This window comes from Lissotriton helveticus, chromosome 4_1 (genome assembly GCF_964261635.1).
Source record: "Lissotriton helveticus chromosome 4_1, aLisHel1.1, whole genome shotgun sequence".
NCBI classification, from domain to species: Eukaryota; Metazoa; Chordata; class Amphibia; order Caudata; family Salamandridae; genus Lissotriton; species Lissotriton helveticus.
Genome location: NC_136063.1, coordinates 1929992415 through 1930016986, shown reverse-complemented (window position 1 = coordinate 1930016986; position 24572 = coordinate 1929992415). Strand labels below are relative to the sequence as shown.

Here is a 24572-nt window from a genome sequence, read left to right as displayed (position 1 = left end):
ATTTTAGTCGCAGATGTTGGCTTGGCCCTTAAATCGAGATTCTTGACCAAAAGCCAAGGCTTGCTATCCAATTTAAACAGTATATATTCAATTAAAAACTCACAACAAATGCAAAGCAACCTAACTTCGCCATCATCTTTGACATTACTTTAGAAACCTACATTTTGAATATAATGCATACATAGCTTGGTATTAGCTCTCTCTACAATGGAATATCAAATCGCACATAAGTGAAGTTCTGCTAGCTGTCAGTCCTGACTTCAAACTGACCATCATAACAGCAACCGCAAAGCTGCTTCTTGCCCCATCAAGGGACTAAATCAACCCCTACTTACAGATATACATTAACATATCTTGCTCAAGCTTAAATTACTTTTCATATCCACTTTGTCACCTGAAAAACAGCTTCAATCAAAAACACCTTCCTACATGTCGAAAAACCGAACATCTTGGGAGGCCAACGGACCACAAACAACAATGAGGTAGTCATACTGGAAGTAAATAGGCAAGAAAAAGAGCCCCAGTAATACTGCTTCTTCAGTTATGCACTCAGAACCTCAAGGACGTTTCCATTACATACTGGGGACAAACATACTGGGGACAAAAAAACCCTCATGCAGATCAGAAAAGAACTGAAGACATATCTCTTCAAAGAACACTTCATCCATCACAAATAAAAGCCTCTGCCTCAAGATCAAGTTCGATTTTTCCCTATACCATCTTCTCAGCTGTACAGTGCTTCCATGTTCACAGACATTACATAATAAAAAATGTATGACATAATAAAAACTTTATGACTGCCAATCTACAAGCTGAAATTACAGCAGGCTTCTGCATGCCTAGACTATTGGAAATATTTCACTTAGTCTGAACTATTGACTTGGACCTGGGTGAAAAAAACTATTGTTGGTATATCTAGTGTGAAGTTCCAGTCAGCCCTTTTCATCCTGTCTCGGACTAAGCTTGAAGGTCCTGTTTAAGCTCTGCAGGACTTTCATTCTGCTACATCGCCTGCATAGAAGCACCCAGCAATCCACAGAGATGGAGAGAGACAACCTACAAACTGGAAGCTGGCTTAACCTCTCATCAATACCAGAGGCATGTTGTTGAAGAATCCACTTCTACAGCACAGGTGTTCATGAACATCCACTGAAATCCTCACCAAAGATTGAGATGGGTTGCCCGAGACATTGATTGTTACATCTGCAGGTGAGAAGGCGGATGGCTGTCTCTTTTGCACCATCATTTGTGATTTTTATACTTTTTGTGTTCCATTCACCTGCCAACTGTGACACTCGAGCACTCCGATGGCTATAGACTTAGCTGCACCCAGATACTTTTTAATATATGTTGCAAGTCAATGTGTTTTTGGGTTTGGCACTCAAAGAGCAATGAACTTCTATCATAGCCATCAATCTACACACAAACTCCCAAAAAGTGTTCTCTTCCTTAGTAGGTACCATTGATGGAGTAGTTGCCATTGGATTTGCTTTGCTCTGTGTTGTTGATACGTTTATGAACATTAGCACTTCAAGAATGCTAGAGCTCGGTCCGATTTCATCACTGTATAGTGTTTTATGGGTTATTTGGTTACCAGTTTCTGATGAGATTACTGTCATCATTGTGAGATTACTCGTTCAATTTTTCAATACTGTTACATATGTCAGTGTTTTTTGTGTGTGCCCTGTTTTCTGGTTGCTGCTTATATTCTTAATACATGTAATGAACAAGTTACTTATCTTTGATAACGCTCACTCTAATGGATACTCTATCTAGTCTGAGTTTCCGCACCTATTGAATATACCACTAGGTGTCAGAATGGATCCGAAAACTCCAAAGTAGTACTCTGCACAGACGTTATTCCACTCCAGAAGTAACGAACGACAGGCATACAAGTGCCACCGTGGTGGGCGGATGTCAGTTGCTAAAGCTTGTCCATTCCCTCAGACACACAGCCCATCAGCACATTGGCTTGGCCAATGTGCAGATCTCCCAAGTTGGGGCCGTTTTAAAGGGGAAACGAGCCACTTCACGGAAAGGGGAGGTGGTAGAGTCGGTGGGTAATCTGGGGTTATAAGGAGTATCTACCAGAAAGAGCATTACTGAAGGTATGTAGCTTGGTCTTCTGATGGATACTAACCTTATATTCCTGAATGGATACCAAAGCAGTGCCTCCCCAGGTGGTGGGACAGTGGAATGAATCAGACCAAACATTTGTGGGGGACAAAACAGACAAATTACCATTCTGACAGATGCAATAGTGGTTTGTGAACGTGCACACTGATGTCCATGTAGCAACTTGACCAACATCCAGGACAGCCACTTTGTGTGCTAGCATAGTAGTAGCAGTCTTGGTCCGAGACAGATGATACCTCAAACCTGAGGAGACTGCTTCTTAGCCAACTCATTTCGATGGATTTTAATGCAGAGTACTACCCAACTGGGGATGGTTAATTCCTGCAGTGCCTTGCCCTTCCATTCTGAGAAGTTCACAAAGAGTTGATCGTCCATCCAATGGTCCATGCTACGATCAATTATGAAAATGAGACCTCTCCTTAGGTTCAAAGGATACAGCTTTTAATCCTCTTTTGAAGGATGAAGTGGGGCAAAGAATTGCAGAAAAGTGACAGATTGCCCGACATGGAAAGCGGTCACTACCTTCGTGAGAAATGCAACTCAAGTTCTCAACACCAGCTTGTCTGGGATGAACATTGTATAAGATTGCTGAACAGAGGGGCTGCAGCTCACTCACATGCTGAGCTGACTTGATCGCACCCAGAAAAAACTTCAAAAGTCAAGGGACATACTGGACAGCTGGGCATTGGCACAAATGGAGAACCCATTAGAAAAACGAGAACTAAATTGAAGTCTAACTGTGGCATCAAAAGTGGATGTGGTGGAAACGTGGGTTGTACACCTTTGAGAAATCTCATCACAACAGATGATTCAAACAAAGAAGGCTGATCTGGAAACCTCAAAAAAGACAAAAGATCCAACAAATAGTCTTTAACAGAGCCAAACACAAGTCTTTTCTAAAACAATGACCAAACAAACAACAATACTTTAGACAGATTAGATTGTCAATTCGCAAGGTGCTGCGCTAAGCCACAAATTTATCCCAGCTCACACTGTACACCAATTGTGTAGATAGCGGCCTGACTGCCAGGATCACACTAACATCTTGAAGAGAAAGATCAAGGGAGACTATCTGCTGCCGCTCAAGGTGTGCATATGAGGGTGCTCAATAGGTACATGACCCTGTCCTATTGCAGCAACAGTAGGTCCTCCATGAAGCGGGAACTGATGCTCGTGCCCAATAGTATTGGATGCCACACACCCCTGGACCAATCCGGAGCCACCATAATGATTTGGGCCCAGATGGTCTTGATCTTCTATAGAACTCAATCCATAGGGGCAAAGGCAGACAGTAGTTCTGATCTCCATTTAAGGCAAATGTTCCTACTAAAAGAGAGAGCTTTCTTGGGAACTTTTGGATGGAAAAAGCTGAAACTGCACATTCTCTGTGGTGAACTGATCGAGACAGAGTTCCCCACATTGTTGGTAAAGGCCCTGCGCAACCCCCTTCCGTAACTGCCGTTCGCGATCCGTTAGGCATCAACAGCTAAATTAGTCTGCCTGGCCATTTAAAGTTCCTGCCAGGTGGTTCAGGACCCGAGAAATGCCCTGGAGAGCCAACCACTTCCAGAGGCACAGAGCCTCCTGGCACAGCTTGATGCAGAACCAAATGGTGGTAGTGTTGTCCATGAGGACCTGTACCAGCTTCCCTCTGATGGACGGTAGCAAACCCTTCAACTACAAGCAGATGGCCCGCAACTCCAGCAAACTGATGCAGGTTCTGCTGGTGACCAGAGTTCTTTGATCTCCACCTTGTCCATAGGGCCTCCCCAGTACAGTAGTGATACAACCTTGACCACCGTCAGCTCTGTGTGTGATAAGGAGAGGGGTCTGCCACTCGACCAAGCGAGGTCTAGCAGCCACCACTACAGACCCTTTGAATTCTCTGAAACCTTGTACCTGTACGGTGCCCACTATGATTTTCAATACCGCTGTTGAGCCCGCATGTGCCATCTGCAGTGTTGCACTGGCAGGTTGCCAAGAGTCCCAGCGGCCTAAATGCAACCATCACTGAGATCCAGAACAGGGGCTGCAACATTGGGATGATAGCCCAAATGTCCTAGACTCTCTGCTCGGGGGAAGGAAGAAAACTGCTCATCTTTCAGGACAGCTTTGATGAATGGGAGTATCTGCGAAGGAGTCACATGTAACTCGGCATGTTTATAGTGAACACCAATGAGGTGAGGTTTGAGCCTGTCTTTAACAACCAGTCAGAGGTATGGGAACAAGGGCACCACTAACCTCTAAAGATGCGCTGCAACCACTGCCATCACTTTTGTGAACAGCCGAGAGGCCAAAGGAGTACATTTCAAACTGCAGATGATTCTGGCACACCGTGAACCACAGGTATCTTCTGTTTGCCTGCAGGATCGGAATATGGAAATAATCGTCCTGTAGGTTCAATGTTGCCTTCAGTCTTGGGGATCTAGGGCAGACAAGACCTAGGCCAGAGTGAGCTTCTGGAATTTGTCCTCCGCTGGAAGGCTTTGAAAGGGTTAAGATATAAAATAAGATGAAGGCGTCCATTGTTCTTCGGCTCAAGGAAGTAGTGGGAATAACACTCAGTTCCTATTTCCGAGACCGTAAACCTCACTATGGCTAAATGTGCCAAAAAAGCCTGTTTTTCCTGTTGCAAAATGAACATGCGTTCCACCATCAGCCGCATTGATGGGGTGGCAAGTGCAGCGAAGTAGAATGAAATAGAAGGGTGTAGCCCTACTTACTAAGTTGAAGGACCCATGAGTCTAAGGTGATTTCATGCTACACTTGAAGGATCCTAACTACTACAGGGTGGGTACCAAAGCAGTTTTGTGGTTGTTGCTGGAGTAGCAGGTGACTAAGCTACATGTTGTTCCTGATGCTCAGAACATTTCCTCTGGGTGCCGATACCTTAGCCAAGAAAAGGCTGAGAAAGTTGTTATGCTGGTGGCGGGGTCTGGCATTGGCGGTACTCAATTCCCCTAGAATAGCAACAAAAGAAGTGAAATTGCTGAGGAAGTGATCTAGTAGCACACTTTGGCACAACCCTCTCTAAATTGCTTCAGGGCCAACCCTATTCTCTCACCAAAAAGGTGAGAGCCATAATATGGCATGCCCAATAAAGATGCTTGGGTATTCCCAGACAAGGATGTAGACCTAATACAGGTGTGGCGCAGAAGCACCACACTTGTGCACATTACTCAACCGAAGCAGTTAGATGCATTGAGGCCAGACAGTATATTTTGTCGGATCCAGGCCGTCCTTCATGGTTTTGGCTAAAGATGCCTGCAGGTCCTCTGGAACTGCCAGCAGGATTTGACTAACTGCATACCAGAAGGTAGGGACTCTAGCGGCATAGAAAGCAGCTGGCAGTGATTAAGTGCAAAGCAAACTAGCCAGTTAAAACATGCGCTTACCACAAGTTTCCATGAGCTTAGACTCATGGTCAGAAACATTCCACAGGAAAGGTGCTAGCATTGATTTTGCTGGTGGACACCTGGACCAAAATGCGCTCAATATAAGTTGAGTCGGTCTTTTGGAATGAGCTACCTGTCTATTAACTGGGGGCCCAGAACATCACTTTGCCAAAGTGTCTAGGAGGGCGTTAGTTGGGGCCTCATTGAATGGCAATAGGTGCCTAGCCAGCCTCAAGAACCTCTATCAAGACATTAGTTTAGACCTCCTTTGTAGGGAGCTGTAGGTTAAGGACCTCTGAAGCCCACCTCACGACCCAAGCAAAAGACACCCTCTCTTCAGTGGCCATTCAGGAAGACTCTGAAACTGCATCCCTATTAGCTGACTGTGAAATGTTGGGATTAACACAACTTATAAAGGTACCTACACATGAGGCCGGACATACATTAGACGGCATTTTTTCTAACATCAATGAGCTAGTAATACGTGAGGTACTGCCACTTACCTGGTCAGACCACTATGCTATTCTGTGCCACATTCCTATCTATCAGGCTCCGATTACTAAAAGATCCCTTCCAATTCATGAAATGTTTAGAGTTTGGAAGGATATTGATTACGAGATCTTTAGAAAGTGGCTGATTAAATCCTGTCCCGTAATTTCGGATGACCCTAATGTAGCGGTGGAACAGTATTTTACCTGGCTGGGTAATGCGGTGGAGGCACATGTGCCGCTTAAATCCATTTAAAAAAATCGGAAAGCTCCCTCGGCCCCATGGTTCACAGAAGCCCTTAGAAAGCAAAAACAGGTGTGTAGGAACCAAGAAAGAAATTGGCGCAGGACTTATGATAATAAAAGTAAATCTATATACAAAGAAACACTAGCTGTCTATAAGAAAATGATTCAGGAGGCAAAAAAAAATTTTTTTGGAGAACAAATTGAAAATTCGAAAAATTCCAGTAGACAACTATATGACGTGGTTAAATCACTGGCTGGGAAATCAGCAGACTTAGGTCCTCCCCTTTCGCAAGAATTTTGTGATGCATTGGCTAATTTTTTCTATTCTAAAGTAAATGACATTTACTCTGAATTTTCAGTAACGAAAACCCCTATTATACTGAAATCCACTTCTTCATCGAAACTTCTCGAATGCTCATTTGCTCAATTCAAAGACATAACAGAGGAGCAGACAGCGGATATTATTAGGACCATAAAAACGGGCTCAGCCCTTGATCCCTGCCTTCCTAAAATCTTCTCCCCAATAACTGACCTCATCAGTAAAGTCATAACAGGTGTCTGCAATGGGATGTTCATATCAGGGGTCTTTCCGGACAGGTTAAAGAATACTTTACTGAAACCTCTTCTTAAAAAACCTGGTCTAGAAAAATCCACGTTGAAGAATTATAGACCTATTGCTAGCTTACCATTTTTGGCTAAAGTAGCTGAGAAAGTTATGAACAAGCAACTGTCAGAATATATTGAGCAAAATATTTTGCTCGACGATTCCCAATTTGGGTTTCGCAAAATGCATGGGACCGAGACAGCACTGATCAAGGCCGCTGATGATATTAGGATCATCAGGGACCAAGGAGGTACAGCGGTGTTGGTCCTATTGGATTTGTCTGCGGCCTTCGACACGGTCAGTCATTCCATCTTGATTGACCGTGACGGAGAACTGGGTATACATTCAATGGCCAGGGCCCTGCTGTCCTCTTTTCTTGTAGATAGAACGCAGGCAGTAACACTAGGATCTTTTAAATCTGCTGATCTTGCTTTACCATGTGGTGTTCCTCAAGGCTCATCCCTAAGTCCGACACTTTTTAATATCTATGTGTCGGACTTAGCTAGGGTTATTAAAAACTACCGGATGAGCCTTACCACATATGCCGACGATATCCAGTTGGTGCTCGCCATTAAGAACAATGGAGAAGAGGTGGCGGCCCGATTCCAGGAAGGAATGTTGGCAATTAAGGAGTGGATGGCTGGAAATTGTTTAAGACTCAACTCAGAGAAGACTGAGGTAATGATTTTTGGAAAGTTATCCCCGTTGTGGTCTTCTGTCTGGTGGCCTCCATTACTCGGAGCCTTGCCAACCCCTGTTCATAAGGTCAGGAATTTAGGAATAATTTTTGATGAAAAGCTCAATTTTTCTAACCATGCTAACCAGATAGCGTCCTCCGCCTTCCACAAACTTAAACTCCTAAAAAAAATCCTCCCATTTCTTCCAGATAATGCGAAGAAAACAGTGAATGTAAATGTAAATGTGTTGGACTTGTAAAGCGCACAGCTGCCCGTAAGCGTCCCGGCGCTTGCTTAGGGAACCCGTCATGGTATTCCCCTGTGAGAAACCCCGGCAGGGTGTCCACAAGGTGAAAGCCAGGCATCCCGCCGCGAGGGGCCGTAGTGGAGATTAAGCAAGCTATTGCCCAGAGTCGCAGAGTGTGACCCCGTGAGTTGAGTAGGCACCAGAGCGAGAATTGTCGAGGCCGTGGAATTTTGGGCCCGAGACCCGCCGAGGCGGGGAATCGAACCCTGGTCCACGGTCGATCTCAGCTTCCGGGTCTGCCGCCTCTAACCACTGAGCTCCTTGGTGCTTTCATCTCTGGATTACTGCAATGCATTATTTGTGAATGCTCAATCCCGGTTGGTGGCCAAATTACAACTAATCCAAAATGCAGCAGCAAGGCTACTGTCTGGCACCCCCAAATATAAATCCATCAAGCAAGTAATCCGGAGCTACCACTGGCTAACTGTAAGAAATCGGATCAGATTCAAAACCTTATGCCTGACCTTTAAGGCATTACATGGTCTTGGCCCGGTGTTTCTTAAACAGAAACTTATCTTATATCACCCTAACAGATCACTTAGATCGGAACATCTACACCAGCTGACAGTGCCACGAACTAGGACTGTCTCCTGGGGTGATAGATGCTTCACAAACACCGCTGCCAGACTTTGGAACACTCTTCCGATGGCGATAAGATCTACCCCTTCACTGTATCAGTTTAGGAAGCTGCTGAAAACTTGGTTGTTTGACCAATAACCTTCCTACTATCTGCACTATTTTTGAACCTTGATAATGCTCCTACTGGGACAATGAGTTGAGTCATAGCGCCAAGACACCCACGGGTAAAAGTTGCGCTTTATAAATCGTAAAAATAAATAAATAAATAAATAAATAAATACCTGGGAGAGAGACAAGTCCAGTGCCTGGGGAAGTGTCCAGACCACTGGCATCCTGTAGCTCGGCGTACCAACTGTCCTCAGTGTATGAAGGACAAGGTATAGGAGTTGAAGGATTGGTTATAGGCTGCAGTGAAATCAGCGAGCAGCTTTGGTCGAGTCGAAGCTAGCTCTACTTGGAGACCACTATAAGTAATGGCACCTCTTCTGGTGCTGTCGGAGTCAGGACTGGCATCAATGATAAGGAAGCAACACAAGGAGTGGTGCCAGAACCAAAGTTAGCACCGAAGCCGGTGCAGAACCAAGTGAGGGACCAAGAGACACAGACAGAGCTGAGGGGGAAACCGCCAGCAGGGCAAAGGAAAGCAGGCCTCTGTGGATTGTAGAGGCCCAAAGGCACATCAGAGGGAACTGGAAGCATGCCAAATATGTGTAGCATGGCTCTCCTAAAGGCGTCCATTTGCTACCATGCTGAAAACAGGCCCGGAAATTCGGATTGGATTGGTTCAAATTTAAAATTGGCTCCTCGGGAGTTTGGGAACGAGACAGGGAGGCATGCTGACACCACTGCACCCTCTCTATAAATTGGAGAGCGTCAGAAAGGGGATGATTACTGCTTTGACTTCTTCTGGTTCTCTTTAAGCTTCCACAAACATTTCAATAAGAAGTGAGTCTTTGGGTGCTTGGCGACGTAAAGTTACACTTCACAGTTCCATATGGTCTTCAGGTTCATCTGAGCATAGACACTGCAGGCCCTGGAGTGCTGCCCCGATCCTATGCACCAAAGCATACCTCACAGGGATGTATTGAAGACATTTGTTTGTGATGCAGAATCTTGGCTGGACAGTAAAACTTTATCAACACTTGATAGATAACAGTGCTCACAGATGCGAAATCCTTAAAAAATTTGATATTTCACAATTATATTTTATAGTGTCAGAGAGGGGATGGGTGGTACAGGTGCTACTGGGTGAGGTGGGTGCTCTTCTGTTGCCTAAGTGTTACATGGCATTTGTTTTGTCCCTATTTTACCAACAATTAATGGTATCTTCCCTGTAAAAGGCAGCTGGGTGGCTAATGCGAAACACGCACTAGCAAACACCGTGCACAGAAGAGACATGTGATAGCCTGACACAGGAGCAAGCACAGCGATAAAGACGAGAGGAGCGCATGGCACAGCGGTAAAGACAAGAGAAAGAGGAGCAGATGGGATAGACGAAAAAGAGGAAAAAACACCAGTTAAACAAAATGAAAGCACAGGAAAGAGGATAGCATATCAGGCACAGGGAAAGAGAAGGGGAGAGAAACATGGATGTAAAGCAAAGGAAAGACAGACAGGAAAAAGCAGAAAAAGGACAGAGAAGGACTAAAGCAAAGGGCAAGCTGACGAGGGCTGATGGGGAGAAGGTAAAAAGCAAGAGGATGGGCTGGAGAAAGAGATCAGGGGAAGAAGTGACAGAGGAGAGTTCTACTGATCTTGGTGGGAAGCAAGAAATCCCTACCCATGGTGCTTAAAAGTCTACAACCCAACTTCGAGTTCTTTACTGTACGGAAGCACAAGTTACTTACCTCCGGTAATGATATATCTGTATGAAACAGTAGTTAGTGTTAGATTCCTTACCTTAGAATATCCCCAGGTGTCAGACTGGATCCGGAAAGTTTTGCGTAGCAGTACCCCTGCGCGTCAGTAGGCGTTGTCTGCGGCTCTGCGTCCGTCGTCGGCGTCGTGGTCGAAGGTATGACGTCGGAGTACTTAGACGCCGCCCTCGTGCGCTGACGTCAGTTCTTGTACATAGCTTTCCGCGCCACAAACGCAGAGCTATGCCAGAGACTGACACTGGTGCCATAAAACTAGGGCCCTCAAAGGGAAATACCTTAACCCTAGATATCGGTCCGCAGAACGGGGAGGAAGGGTGGGGCGGTAAGGAATCTAACACTAACTACTGTTTCTTACAGATAGATCGTTACCGAAGGTAAGTAACTTGTGCATCTGAAAGAAACAGGTTAGTGTTAGATTCCTTACCTTAGAATAGATACCCCAGCAATACCAACCCCGGTGGTGGGTCTGCGGACCAAGATCACACCAGAAAGTTCTGGAGAATGGAACGGCCGAAGAAGCCATCCCTCCGGACTTGGCTGTCCAGGCAGTAGTGTTTAGCAAACGTGTGCAACGAGGCCCATGTAGCTGCCGGACAGATGTCCTGTAGGGGAACTCCCCGACCCAGGGCTGTAGTAGCCGCCGTAGCCAGAGTGGAATGGGCTCTCAGCCCAACAGGGGGCTCCTTCCGAGCAAAAGAGTAGCATACTTTGATACACAACAGGACCCACCGAGAGATGGTCCGTTTGTGTACCACCCATCCTTCTTAGCGCCCACGTAACCAACAAAGAGCTGGTCGTCCACCCGGAACTGGCGTGTGCGATCAAGGTAGAAGGAGAGCGCACATTTTGGGTCCAGACGGTGGAGCCTCTCTTCCTCCTTAGAAGGATGCGGAGGCGAAAAGAAGGTGGGCACAGTGATGGACTGCTCGATGTGAAAGGCTGTAACTACTTTGGGCAGGAAAGAAGGACGCGTTTTCAACACAACTTTGTCCGGATGGACAGAAAGGAAGGGAGGTTTAGAAGAAAGAGCCTGGAGCTCACTCACTCTCCTGGCAGAGGTGATGGCAACCAGGAATGTAGTCTTAAGAGTAAGAAGACGGAGAGGACAATTGTGAAGTGGCTCAAAGGGAGCGCACATCAGATAAGTAAGAACAAGATTCAAGTCCCACTGAGGCATCACGAAAGGAACAGGAGGGAACATGTGTGTGATGCCCTTCAAGAATCTATTTACAACCGGGGACTTGAAAAGAGAAGGCTGATCAGGTAGCCTCAAGAAGGCGGAAATGGCAGAGAGGTAGCCCTTAAGAGTGCCCAGAGCAAAGGCCTGCTGGGCAAGAGAAAGAAGGAAGAGGAGAACCTCAGAAAGGGGGGTAGAGAGAGGATCCACAGCCTTTGCTGTGCACCATGCCACAAACGTATTCCACCTGCAGGCGTATACTGTTTTCCTGGAGGGATGCCTGGCTGCCAGAATCACATCACATACTTCAGGAGGCAAGTCAAATGGCCTCAACTGTCGCCGCTAAACTCCACGCATAGAGGTGGAGGCTGGACAGGTTCGGGTGGAGGACCGCCCCCTGCTGCTGCGACAGAAAGTCCTCCTGAAGAGGCAGACGAATCGGAGGATCGACTGACATGCTGAGTAGCTCGGGATACCAAAACCTTCGTGCCCAGTCCGGAGCCACAAGGATGACTTGGGCCCGGTTTCTCCAGATCTTCTTCAGCACTCTGGGCAGAAGTGGTATAGGTGGAAAGGCGTACAACAGACCGCTGCTCCACTCGCGACGAAAAGCGCCTCCGAGTGCCGCCTTGGAAATTCCAACGCGCAGAACTGATGACATTGCACGTTCTCTTCAGTGGCGAATAGATCTAACCAAGGCTCTCCCCACTGATGAAAGAGGCCTTGCGCCACGTCCGAGTTCAGACGCCATTCGTGATCCATCATGCACCTGCGGCTGAGTTAGTCCGTCCTGGCGTTCAGGGAACCTGCCAGGTGTTGAACCACCAGGGTGATGCCCTGATGTTCCAGCCATGTCCAGAGGCGCAGAGTCTCTTGACAAAGGGTTCACGACCCCACCCCGCCCTGATTGTTGCAGTACCACATGGTGGTGGTGTTGTCCGTGAACACCTGCACTACGCTTCCCCGGACAGAGGGAAGGAATGCCTTCAGTGCAAGCCGGATCGCCCCCAGTTCAGAAGGTTGATGTGGAGCCGGGACTCCGCCGAAGACCAGAGGCCTCTGATCTCCCTCTCTCCCAAGTGGCCCCCCTAGCCCAGGAGGGACGCATCCATCACTATCACGTGCTCCGGTTGGGGGAGGGAGAGAGATCTGCCGCTGACCCAATGGCGATTCGTGAGCCACCACTGCAACTGTCTCGCAGTGCCCTCCGAGATCAGGACGTAGTCGGACAGGTTGCCCTGATGCTGTGCCCACTGAAACTTCAGGTCCCACTGCAGAGCCGGCATCCACCACCTGGCGTGATGCACCAGAAGAATGCAGGAGGCCATCAGCCCCAGGAGCCGCAGCGTCAACTGGACCGAGACCCGGGATAAAGGCTGAAAGACCGGAATCAGAGCCTGAATATCCCAAACCCGCTGTTCGGGGGGATAAACCCGAAACTGGGGGTTCGGGCGACACCACCTACGCGGCTCCGCCAGAGACGACAGCGCCGCGTCCAGCTCCACGTCCACTGTGCTGAGTCCAGAACCGCTCCAATGAAGAGGAGCTTCTGAGAGGGACACAGGTGTGACTTCGGCATGTTGATGGAAAACCTCAGCAAGTGCAGGAGGTCGGCCGTAGTCTGGGGGTGCTAGACGACTGTTTGGGGCGAGCCCGCCTTCAACAACCAATCGTCGAGATAGGGGAAGACTGAAACCCGTAATCTGCACAGATGAGCTGCCCCCACCGCCATCACTTTCGTGAACACCCGAGGGGCCCTGGTAAAGCCGATGGGGAACTCGGTAAACTGAAAGTGCTAGTGGCCTACCGTGAACCACAGGTAACGCCGGTGGCCCGGCAGGACGGGGATGTGAAAATACACGTCCTGCAAGTCCAACGCTACCATCCAGTCTTCTGGGTCCAGGGCAGCTAGGACCTTAGCCAATGTCAGCATCTTGAACTTCTCCTTCCGGAGGAAGCCGTTGACGCTCCTTAGATCCAAGATAGGACGTAGGCCCCCTTTGCCCTTCTTGGGTACCAGAAAGTAGTGGGAATAACAATCACGTCCTACTTCTGGCCCAGGAACGCGCTAAACAGCCCCCTTGGCCAAGAGGGCCGCAACTTCCTCCTGCAGAAGTTGCAAGTGATCCCCCGACATGTGGTGGTACTGCGGGGGCATGGCTCGAGGGGTCGCCTCGAAGGGGAGGGAGTAGCCCCTTCGGACGATTTGCAGCACCCACCTGTCCGATGTGATGAAGCGCCAGTGGAGGAGGTGATGGCTAACCCTGCCCCCAACTGGCGTCGAATGGGCCTGAAAGCTCGGACTAGGAGGATTTTGAGGCAGATGCTGCAGGGGTGGAGACGGACTGGCCGTGCCTGTGTCCTCCAGCACCGCCACGGCGGTTACCACGTCCGTGACCGCGTTGAGGTGGGTTCTGCGGCCTGTGGGCTTGCTGAACGTGAGGGGGCACCCCTTCCTTAGTCACGAAAGGGACGAAAGGCGGAAGTCTGCTGGCGTTGGCCGAGGCCCAAGGACTTGGCCGTAGCCCTGGAGTCCTTAAAACGTTCCAGTGCGCTATTTTATTTATTTTATTTTATACTCTTATAAAGCGCCAGAATAGACCCCCGAAGGGGTATCTCCGCGCTGTTGCTGCAAGGAGGGTGTTCTGAGAAAGGTGTGCTGCAGTGGGGATATACAGGCAAGACATACATTAGTTACTGGGATACAGGTAGGTTTTTAGGGTTTTCCGAAAAATCAGGTGACTGTTAAGTGATCTTAGTTCGAGGGGCAGAGAGTTCCAGAGTACTGGTCCGGCATGGGCCAGCGCACTGCCACCCTGTCTGGTCTTCTTTACTCTAGGTATCTGCAACAGTTGCCGGTTACTGGAGCGTAAGGAACGCTCAGGGATGTAAGGTTGGAAGATTTCAGCCAGGTATTTTGGGCCTTCCCCTATCATACACTTGTGGATGGTACATAAGGTTTTAAACTGGACTCGTTTCCTCACTGGAAGCCAGTGGAGTCTAATCAGCAGGGGGCAGGAGGGAGTCCTCGGTGGAACATTCAGGACAATCCTCGCTGCTGTATTTTGGATCACCTGTAATTTATTAAGTTGTTCCTCGTTAGCTCCAAGGAGCAAACCATTACAGTAATCCACCCTGCTGATGACAAGAGCCTGCACAAGCGTTTTCCTGTGATGATCCGGTAAGTAGGGGAAGACTCGTCTAAGCATCCCAATAGCCCGAAAACAGGTGCCGGCAACTTGATTTACATGATCTTTAAATGTAAGTTGCTGATCAAGTAGCACGCCCAGGTTCCTGACCGTACTCTTGGGGATAGGGACAGGGCCTAACTCCAAGGGCCACCAGTCCGATGACCAGTGTGTTGCTGCTTGCCCGAACAACATGACCTCGGTTTTCCCAACATTACACTGCAGATAGTTTGATGATACCATTCTGCAATGGCTCTCATGCCATCTGCAAAAGATCTTTTTATTGCAGGTGTAAGTTTTTTAAAGGGAAAAAGGAGTTGGGTGTCGTCAGCGTACGACACTGGGGTGAACCCGAAGGATCTTGCTAAGTTGGCTAGGGGGGCCACATACACGTTGAAAAGTGTAGGGCTCAAACAAGACCCTTGTGGCACTCCCCTGTTGAGCTCCCTGTGGGTGGATTTGTGGGAGCCCAGCCTCACTTCTTGGAATCGACCAGATAGAAAGCTTTCCATCCACGCCAGAGCCCCTCCCTCCACGCCTACCTCCCTTAGGCGGTTGAGAAGCACCACGTGAGACACCGTATCAAAAGCGGCGGAAAGATCCAACAGCACCAGAATCATAGAGCTGCCATCCTCCAGTGCCATTTTGATGTTATTGGTCACTGTTTGAAGAGCAGATTCTGTGCTGTGGTTTGGCCTGAACCCAGATTGTGAATAGTCCAGGCCTTCCGTCGCTTCAAGATGTTGAGAAAGATGGGTGTTCACATGCTTTTCCGCAACCTTGCCCAGATAGGGTAGAAGGGAGATAGGTCGTAAGTTAGATAGGTCTGTCCAAGGGGATGCTGCTTTCTTCCTTATCGGGTTCACCACCGCCTTTTTCCAATCTGCTGGGACCTGACCTTTCATAAGGGAGGTGTTAATCACCTCCAGTATGAGAGGACCCAGGAGAGAGATCAGAGGGCCAACCATTTTGGCAGGAATGAGGTCACTGGGAGATCCTGATTTAATGTGGCTACAGAGGGAGAAAAGCTCTGTATTATCAATTGGAGGGAAGGATAACAGAGAAGGTTTGTTGCATATTAGGGGGGTCTGAAAAGGAAGTTTATTGGTCGTGTCTGTGGTATTTTTCGCTGCTACTATTCTTTCATAGATGGTATTTATTTTGTCCTCAAAGAATAGTGAGACTTCATCGCATAAAACCTGCGAGAAGTCATCAGAGCTCTCACATGCAGTTGGTTTAATGAAATTTTGCAGGATTTTAAAGAGTTCCTTAGAACAGTTACCCGCTTCTGCTATCTGTTGCGTTAGGTGTTGTTTCCTAGCTAACTTAATATTTTTGTAATACTCTGATTGAGCATCTAGGAAAACTACACGACTGTCTTTGGTTTTCCTTTTCCTCCATGCCTTCTCAGCTCGTCTGCATTTTTGTTTGCCTGCTCTCAGTTCATGTGTATACCAGTTTTCTTGTTTGGACGCAGGGTACTGCTTATGCCTTTTTAGAGGAGCTATGGTATCAATGGCTTGCTTTATAGAGACATTAAGTTTAGCCAGTGCCATGTCTGCTGTGTCTGTTGCCAGAATGTCAGGACTTGCCCAAACTTCCTGTACTTTATTAACAGTCACTTTGTGCCATTGTCGTCGCCAGATAGGGGGGAGGGGAGCCCTTTTAACAGATCTTGGTGGAGTCATTAATAGGAATTCCAACATGGAGTGATCTGTCCATGATATATCTTTTGCCGGAGAGCAGATTACTTTGGCGCAATTGCAGAAGAGTAGATCAAGCATATGTCCTCCTTTATGGGTTGGTCCATGGTTTTGAAGTTCTAAGCCTAGGTTGCGAAGGTCCGTGATCAGAGCAGTAGATTCAGACAGAGTAGGCAGATCTACGTGCGTGTTAAAATCTCCTAGAAGAATAAAGTCTTCTTTGGATTTAAGATGGGGAGCTAAAATTTCCTGGAGGGCGAGAGCAAAATTAGGGTTATCTGCCTTGTCGCCAAAGAGGCGACGGCCATCAAAGGGCATGTCCATAAGGGATGCCTGGACATCGCAACCGCAACCGTATCCCACAAAGAGTGGGAATAACGGCCCAAAAGGCAAGCGGTGTTAACAGACCGCAACCCCAAACTTAATGAGGAGAACAGCTTCTTACTGAACTGGTCATACCATTTGGATTCCCGATCAGGGGAGCGGTAGGGTATGCGATCTGGGAAGTCGAGGCCTGGATCACCAGACTCTCCAGGGTGGGGTGAACGGACAAGAAACTGGGGTCGCCCGGAGCCAGGTGGTGGCGTCGGGCCACGTTCCGATCCACAGGGAGGCCTGTAGAGGGCTTGGACCAGGTCCCCAACAGAACGTCGGTGAGGGCCTCATTGAATGGCGGGAGAGGCTCCGAGGAGCTTGCCTGCGGTTTGAGGACCTCAGGGAGGAGGTTAGTCCTCACAGCCGCAACCGGGAGCTCAAGAGTCAAGGCCTTGGCTGCCCAGGTCAACACCACACTGTACGCAACCCCCTCCTGCGTAGCCACGGTAGGAGGGGAGACAAAACCAGAGTTGGGCGAAGTATCCAGACCACTGGCATCCCTAAGTTCGTACACCCAGTCCTGAGATAACTGACATTGCAATGCCAGAGGGTCCTCAGACCCCTCCCAATCCCCCTCGTCATCCATCTCCTGAAGTTCAGGGAGAAATGATGGAGCCGGATCGTCGGTGAAAGGTTCACCCATCGGCGTCGAAGACGGCGCCGGGAGGCGCCGGTCCGATGCCGGATCTGGACGGGGGAGGGGATCGGGGACGGCGCCGGGGGCGACACCCTTGGTGACGACGCCGGCAGAGGGGTCGTGAGGTCTACCGGCACCGACCCGGATTCAGGCCTGGATCCGGAGGAGCCCTGCGGCGTCTGGACCGCAGTCTCCGCCGGCGTCGCGGCCGAAGCCGCCGGCCCACCTGGACTCCCAGACGGGTCCGCGGGGCCCGAAGGCACCTCGGCGGGACCCGACGCAGGGAAGCGCAACCTCATTTCCGTGAGGAAGGCGCTGATCTCCTCCGGCGTCGCGTTAAGCCCAGGGACTGGCGGGTGTGGAGCTGGACGTGGAGCTGGACACGGCGCTGTCGTCTCTGGCGGAGCCGCATAGGTGGTGTCGCCCGAACCCCCAGCCGTGTCGCGTGAGCGTCGGGGAGAGTCAGAAGAGCGATGTTGCTTCTTCGACTTCTTGTGCCTCGACTTACCTGGGGACTTCGAGCCCGACAAGTGGTGTCAACTCGCCGAGGTGTGATGACTGTCGGAGCTCAAGTCGCTTACGGGACCGCTCCCGCCTAGCTTTCGACGTCAAGGCCCGGCAGTTGGGACACGACTTGTCATCATGGTCAGCCCCATGGCAATAAAGGCACCGACAGTGGGGGTCGGTAACCGACATCAGTCGGCTACAGTCGACACAGGGTTTGAACCCGGGCATCTCTATCGGCACCGGAGTCGATAAACGACTCGAAAAGATCCAAAACAGATCGAAAAAAGTTAGTCAAATAGTGACTAAGGAGTACTGCTCTTCCCGGATCTGCGCTTGCTGGCGCGGAAAAAAGAATAATTGACATCAGCGCGCAAGGGCTGGGGATATTCTAAGGTAAGGAATCTAACACCAACCTGTTTCTTTAAGATGAAAAGGGTTACCCACACGAGAATCTGTGTATGCCTACAGTAGTATACACTGGTTACATCAGCTAACAAAGTTCTTCACAAGGGAATCAACGGGAATTTGAGTCTCACAGATGTGCTTTGTCAGTGTTTGGTCTCAAATACTGTGCAAATCATGCATTTTAGATACGTGCGTTTTTCTGACTCTGTTATCTATGATTGCGATGATCGACAAAATGTGGGTAAAAAAGGAAAGATTGAAAAGAGGTACAAAGTAGGGGAGACAGACAGCAAGAGTAGAGTGGATAGAGATCAGGGGGAGCGGATGGAGAGGGGGGCCGCATCTGTTGTGGAAGGGGGCTACGCCTATGATGGACACTCAGATGGAAGAACCCGGCAGCCTTTCCTCAGAAAAATGATGAGCTTATTTTTATTCTAAATTAAACATTGCAAATAACATAAAATCAATCAGAACAGAGTAAAGCAATTCCAAACAATTCAAGTAACGCATCACATTTAAAATGTAATTCAGAAGTTTCCTTGGTCATTTAAAAACTTCTACCACACCCACTTTGAAATTTTTCCGATTAGATCGAAAACTAAAGAAGGCTAAATGGCTTGGGATTCCTACTTGTAAAGCGTTCATTTTTGCTGCACTCCTGTTTATATAAAACTTCTAAATGTGATGTTTTTGTTCTGCAGGAAACAGATGTTTATAAAAAATATTTTACCGCTATCTATAGAACACCCAAATTATGTCATCAAAATGTATAAAGTTTATTTTACCGAGTTTAAGGATGTAGGTACGAAACTAAATTAGGGCAGTTGAAAGAAGGTCAACTGGGAATTGCTTTCAAAGCTGAGGTAAAGTGAGCAACACACTTTGAAACTAAACTAAACAACACATCTTAAGTGTAAAGTAAACAACGCACTTTAATACTAAACATAATAAGTACTCACTTTTCCACCGCAGAGCGCTTCTGGGACTTCCCCTGGTAGTTCAAAGCCATTTTTGTTTCCATTCCAGTATAGATTGCAACTCCTGTACATCATAAAGAGCTTTGGATTAGAGAGTTCATGGCGGAGTAAATGCATTTCAAAACATTTTATGTTTGTGAATTACATAACATGTGAATTTGTTTGTTGTGTATTTTTCTGTCGTTTTCTGTATTGTTTTGAGGTTCAAATCACAAAAGTTGTTTAGGGAGGGGCCCCTAACCTCCACTAGTGATTCAGAAGTCCAAAGGTTGAGAACCGCTGATCCAGAAAACCTCCAGTAAAATACCTAATGTATTTGTAAACCCAAATACATCCTGTCACTCCGCATCTTACCTTTCAATTGTTCAAATTCATTGCATTCCTAGTCCTACACGTTTTATATTTTTGTTCCCACCCTTCCAGAAAATTCTGTCAAGTCCTTTGACGTTCCATAGAAACAGTCTTTATATTTTAGTATTGTGCGCTAAGAAGATATATTAAAACAATAATCCAGCTGTGACGGATAAAAAGTGTACTAATACACCCCATATTTGTGAAGAAAATCTCCAGCAAATGAAAGCTGATTTTGGTATGTCTTGGCATTGAGGAATGGGCTCTAGAACGATTTCTTCAATGAATTGCACGTCTCTTTGTATAATACACAACACAGCAATACTTACCATAAACCTTCTTGGTATTCTTCAAAGTAGCTCCCTTCAGCAGCAGGTTTTCAGGACCCAGAGATCTAGAAAGCAATACATTCCCAGTATTAATCAATATCAAATGCATTCAAACATTGACATCCCTGAATCTCACTAGTTTGCCCCTTGGATTCTTTTGTCTGAAATAACGGCCATGCATCCAGATCCTTCATAAGCATTACTGCCCTCTTCTTAGGGTGTTAACAAGTGATAATTGCCAGGCCAGTAGTTGGGCAGGACTGTACAATTAGAGATGGGTCAATTAACTGCTGCAAATGAAGCAACGTGTGAGCAATATTTTCAAAACATCCACATAACCTGATTTGACATGCATTTGAAGATGTCTGCTGTGACCTTCTGCATCATGACCTATCCTCACTTTATTACTTGACTTAACATGCAGGCAAACAACTAGCTAACGCAAGCATCCCAGGCCTTTTTGATTGCCTGAGCCAATCTCATCGTTCCAAAGAGGACGCAGTGTTGTTATTCATCCTTCAAAATCAGACCTGTGAATTCCATATTAAGGGAAGGGACAGCTTCTTCCTATTTTGATGGCAGTCAGTATTGCACCCTAACAATGCTCAGCTTTGCGTTCACCCTAAGGGATAGTGCAGTGCTGATAGTGAAGTCTCATTTGCAAATGGCTTACAGCAAAAAAGTATTTTTCTGCATATTTAATGAAAAATTAATGTTAAAGTTCAAATACAAATCCCAAAGATGGGATTCCTATCACCGGCAGGAGACCTGTGAAGGAAGGAAGTTTCCTTCAGCAAGACCTTTAGACCCGATATCCTTGGCGTGGTATTCACCACACATTTTGCCTTCACTCCCTGATTTTGGCTGAACTTGTTTTAGTTGGCATTAGTATTCTGTGCACTTTACCCCTGCTAATATTTGCTTGTGCCATCTACTTGAAAAATAGTAACATTGGCCTACATCTTATTGGCATATTTCATTTACTTATAAGTCCCTGGTAAATGGTAATCCATGTACACATGGACCGTAAATTAAATGCTACTAGTGGGAAGCAGCACTCATTGTGCCACCCACTAAAGTAGTACTGCAAGACTTGTCTCAGGCCTGACACTGTAGCCTGCATAGCTGTTTTAATCTGCTCTGTCACTGTTGTAAAACCTATCTTCCCCATAGAGTAACACTGGGTTTCCTTATTACATATAAATATATGCTAACTTCAGATTGGGAGCAGCTACAGATATGCTGTTTCCATTTAAATGAATGGTAATTTAAAATCATTTTTAATGGTGAAGACATATTTAGAGCTACAATTAAAAAAAAAAAAAGTTGAGAAAGCTGGCTTTTTTCGGTTTAAACTAAGTGTGTCTTTCTGCAAGTGTCCCGAGTCACATACTGTGAATGCCTCTGCTGTTGTGGGTTATATATTTCTTTCAGACAGTGAAATAAGGGAAGCCTAGGTATGAGCAGACAGGATCCTCTTTACAGGATGGTTGGGGAGGAACTGTGCTCTGCCCTGATTACACTTCAGAGGCTCTGCCTGCAGCACACCATCAGGAATCTGACACCAGACCTGCCCTTGCCTTAGTTACCTTAGACAGTTTGGAGAAAGGACAAGGGGAAGAGGAAGAATTCAGCAGGACCAGTTTGAGGGTAAGTCAGGGATTTCTCCGACCCCACAAAAACCGGCACCAGGTATAACAAGCATTTACAATGCAATGGTTTTGCCTTTGTTAAAGTTAGAGCTATTGGCATTGCTCTTGACATTTTTATTTATGTTTTTTTAACATAAATAAATGGCATTGTCATTTACAATGCCACTAGCTTTATCTCTCGCAAATGACACACGCAGAGCCCCCCCACACACACACCCACACAGAGCCCCCCACACACACCCACCCAGCCTCCCACACACACAGCCACACAAAGCTTCCCACATACACAGATACTCAGCCTTTCATCCTTACGAAGTTGATAAACCGCACAGCTTTAAGTTAGGAAACAACAAACAGCTTCCAGGTGTCAATAGCGCTAAGAGGCCTAACTGGGGTCAATACAGCGCTCTACAAATACACATTATGCGAAGCAAATACATTTCAAAATGTGTGAATTCACAATTAGAAACTGACCCTTTTGCTGTCCAGTGTTCAGTGCTGGCTGGAAATGAGGCCAAATGCATGGCCACAGTTTCGAATCCGAAGAGCCCACTCAGGATTTTATCCTTAACAGGTCGATAACATGCCTACCCTTGAGGTAGGAAACACTAAACATCTATAATGTGTCAATAGCGCTAGGGGGATACATTGGGGTCAACTTAGCGCTCTACAAATACACGCTTTGTGAAGTAAAAACGTCGAATTTGTGAATGTATCACTAGTGCCTAAAGTTTTCCAGTGGTCCATGCTGGATGTGAAGCAGGACATGTGCACCCCCCACCCCCAACTCACACAACATGAGACCGAGACGTGTCACCTCGCTTGTTACAACAATCTTCTCACTGTAGATTAGCACGAAAATGCGCTAAACATGCGGTAATCGTGGTGGTAACGCACGTTATCAATTACCTCATCACGTCGCAAAAATGTCAGCGTTAACAGCAACAGAAAGTGGCGGTAAAATGAAATACTCCACGCATAAATGCGGAAACTTGCATTGTTTGATTCCTGCTTTTCATTCACCAGTCACGTGGGAGAAGGCTAAAGCAGGGTTAATAACGCTAAGCACACATTTCACCTTATGTAGTATCTATAAACGAGGACGCACATATTTAAAACAGTAGTCTATCGTTGAGATAGCGCAACTCGGTCGCTGAGGGTTCAAGGCGCTTTTACAGGCACTTTGAGTGCATAAGTCAACAGAAAAAATTAACTAAACTGCTGTAAGCAAATCTGAGGGACCCACCAGGTAGCAAGTTGAAATATCCATTAACCCACTAAGCTCTCCAACTAGCGCAAAGATACAATTCAGCTCATACTGGGCACTATAAAAGCACAGCAAATATTACTCGGGTTGTGTCCTACCTTCCAAGCCCAGCAGCAGCAGTAAAATAGTGGGAGGGAGGGGGGGGGCGGGAAAGGAACGAACAGCGGGAGGGGGGCGGGAAAGGGTAATCAAAAAGCAGAGGGGCAACAAACAAATGCAGTGACGAAAAAAGGGGCGGAGGGCGGGCGACAAAAGCCGTGACGAAAAAAGGGGCGGCTGACGAAAGAAGGGGGCGGGACTTAAAAAAGGCACGGGAACGCCCCCGATTCGCGTCCGGACGGGCAAAGAGTGACGGACAGCAATGTCTGCCAATGGCTAGCCTCCATTTATGGAGCTAGCCAATGGGAGCAGGGGGCGAGTCCCTGTTCCCCACTGTAAGACATAAGGTTTTCCTAGCGCATGCGTACTTCGTACGCATTTTGCTAGGCAAAACCTAAAAAGGAGGCCTTGAGAACCTCTCATCAGAACGCTTCTGGACCTGAGGAAGATTCAGAAAAAGGACTGCCCCACTGCCACAAGGACGCATCACTGCTGGAAGGAATGCCCTGCTGTCTGAAGAAGCAAGATTTGACCTCGTGCCTTCATCCCAGGGTGACTTCAAGGGTCAGTTGGCTGACTTCCTGTGTGAGGGGCAGGGACACAACAAGCTTACAGAGGCTTTCCTGCACTGTTCAGCTGACCACTACCAACTGGACCTGCCGGAGCCCTGCTGCTGGCCTGTGCTGGAGTGAGTCCCGCTCCTCATGCGGTGCCCCCCAGGTCCTGGACCTTTGGACTGCATCAGTTTAAACTCCTAATCAAGAAAAGGCGAAAAGCTTGAAACTTGGGCTCCTCATGACAGTAAAGTGTTCTCTTGCTCTGAGAATCAACCGCCCACAGAAACGTGTTACGCTCACCAAGCAACAGCAATAAATTGTTGAAGCATCCATAGTGGTTTGTGTCTTTTTCTGCACCTGGATGTGTATGCAAATCGATATATATATATATATATATATATATATATATCCTCCAACGTCGCTTAAAACAGTTGCTTCTCCCACAACAAAGAGACGACAGTGGACCCAAGTACTTGTGCCAAACCAAATTTTCTTTTATTGTAATTCGACCAGCCAGTCTGCCATGATGCGTTTCAACCCCTATCGGGTCTTGATCACATGACGCGTTGCCATAGCGGGGTAGACGTTATAAAGTGTACAACCAGGAAATGGTAAGTCGTGTTCCTAAACATAGTAGAGTTACTTTCCAGCATAGTGCTCTCCACTTGTGCAAATTCGCAATATCATGATACAATAATAATTATCAAAGTGCATGAAAAAACATTTCAATGTCAATTACATTTGTATAGCAGCATTGTGGGATAGCAGCATAATTGTCACATAGTGGTCGATTATGATTGCGGTTTTTCCGCATCCTCCGGGCCGGCGGAAGCCACCGCCGGCCCGGAGGATGCGGAAAAACCGCTGCGGAGCCTCCAAAGACCCACCGCCAAATTAGGATGGCTGGTGGGTCTGGAATTCCGTCCGCAGCTTTTGCGCCGCGGTCGCCTTCCGACCGCGGCGAAAAGCTCTAACATGGCTGGCGGTGTCTATTAGACACCGCCAGCCATATTAGGATGGTGGTGAATACATGCTTTTC

At 47.4% G+C, this 24572-nt stretch overlaps 1 protein-coding gene across 5 annotated transcripts in view; it reads right to left on the bottom strand.

Annotated features, from left to right (window-relative positions):
• ATP11C (ATPase phospholipid transporting 11C (ATP11C blood group)) overlaps nt 1-24572 on the bottom strand; it is a 905856-nt gene that overhangs the window by 335039 nt on the left and 546245 nt on the right. For all 5 annotated transcript variants that reach the window (XM_078688608.1, XM_078688607.1, XM_078688609.1 and 2 more), the window contains exons 9-10: nt 19959-20023; nt 19261-19342 (exon numbers count right to left, since the gene is read on the bottom strand). In XM_078688608.1, coding sequence (XP_078544734.1) covers nt 19261-19342; nt 19959-20023 — 147 coding nt within the window. The remainder of the gene's footprint in view (nt 1-19260; nt 19343-19958; nt 20024-24572) is intronic.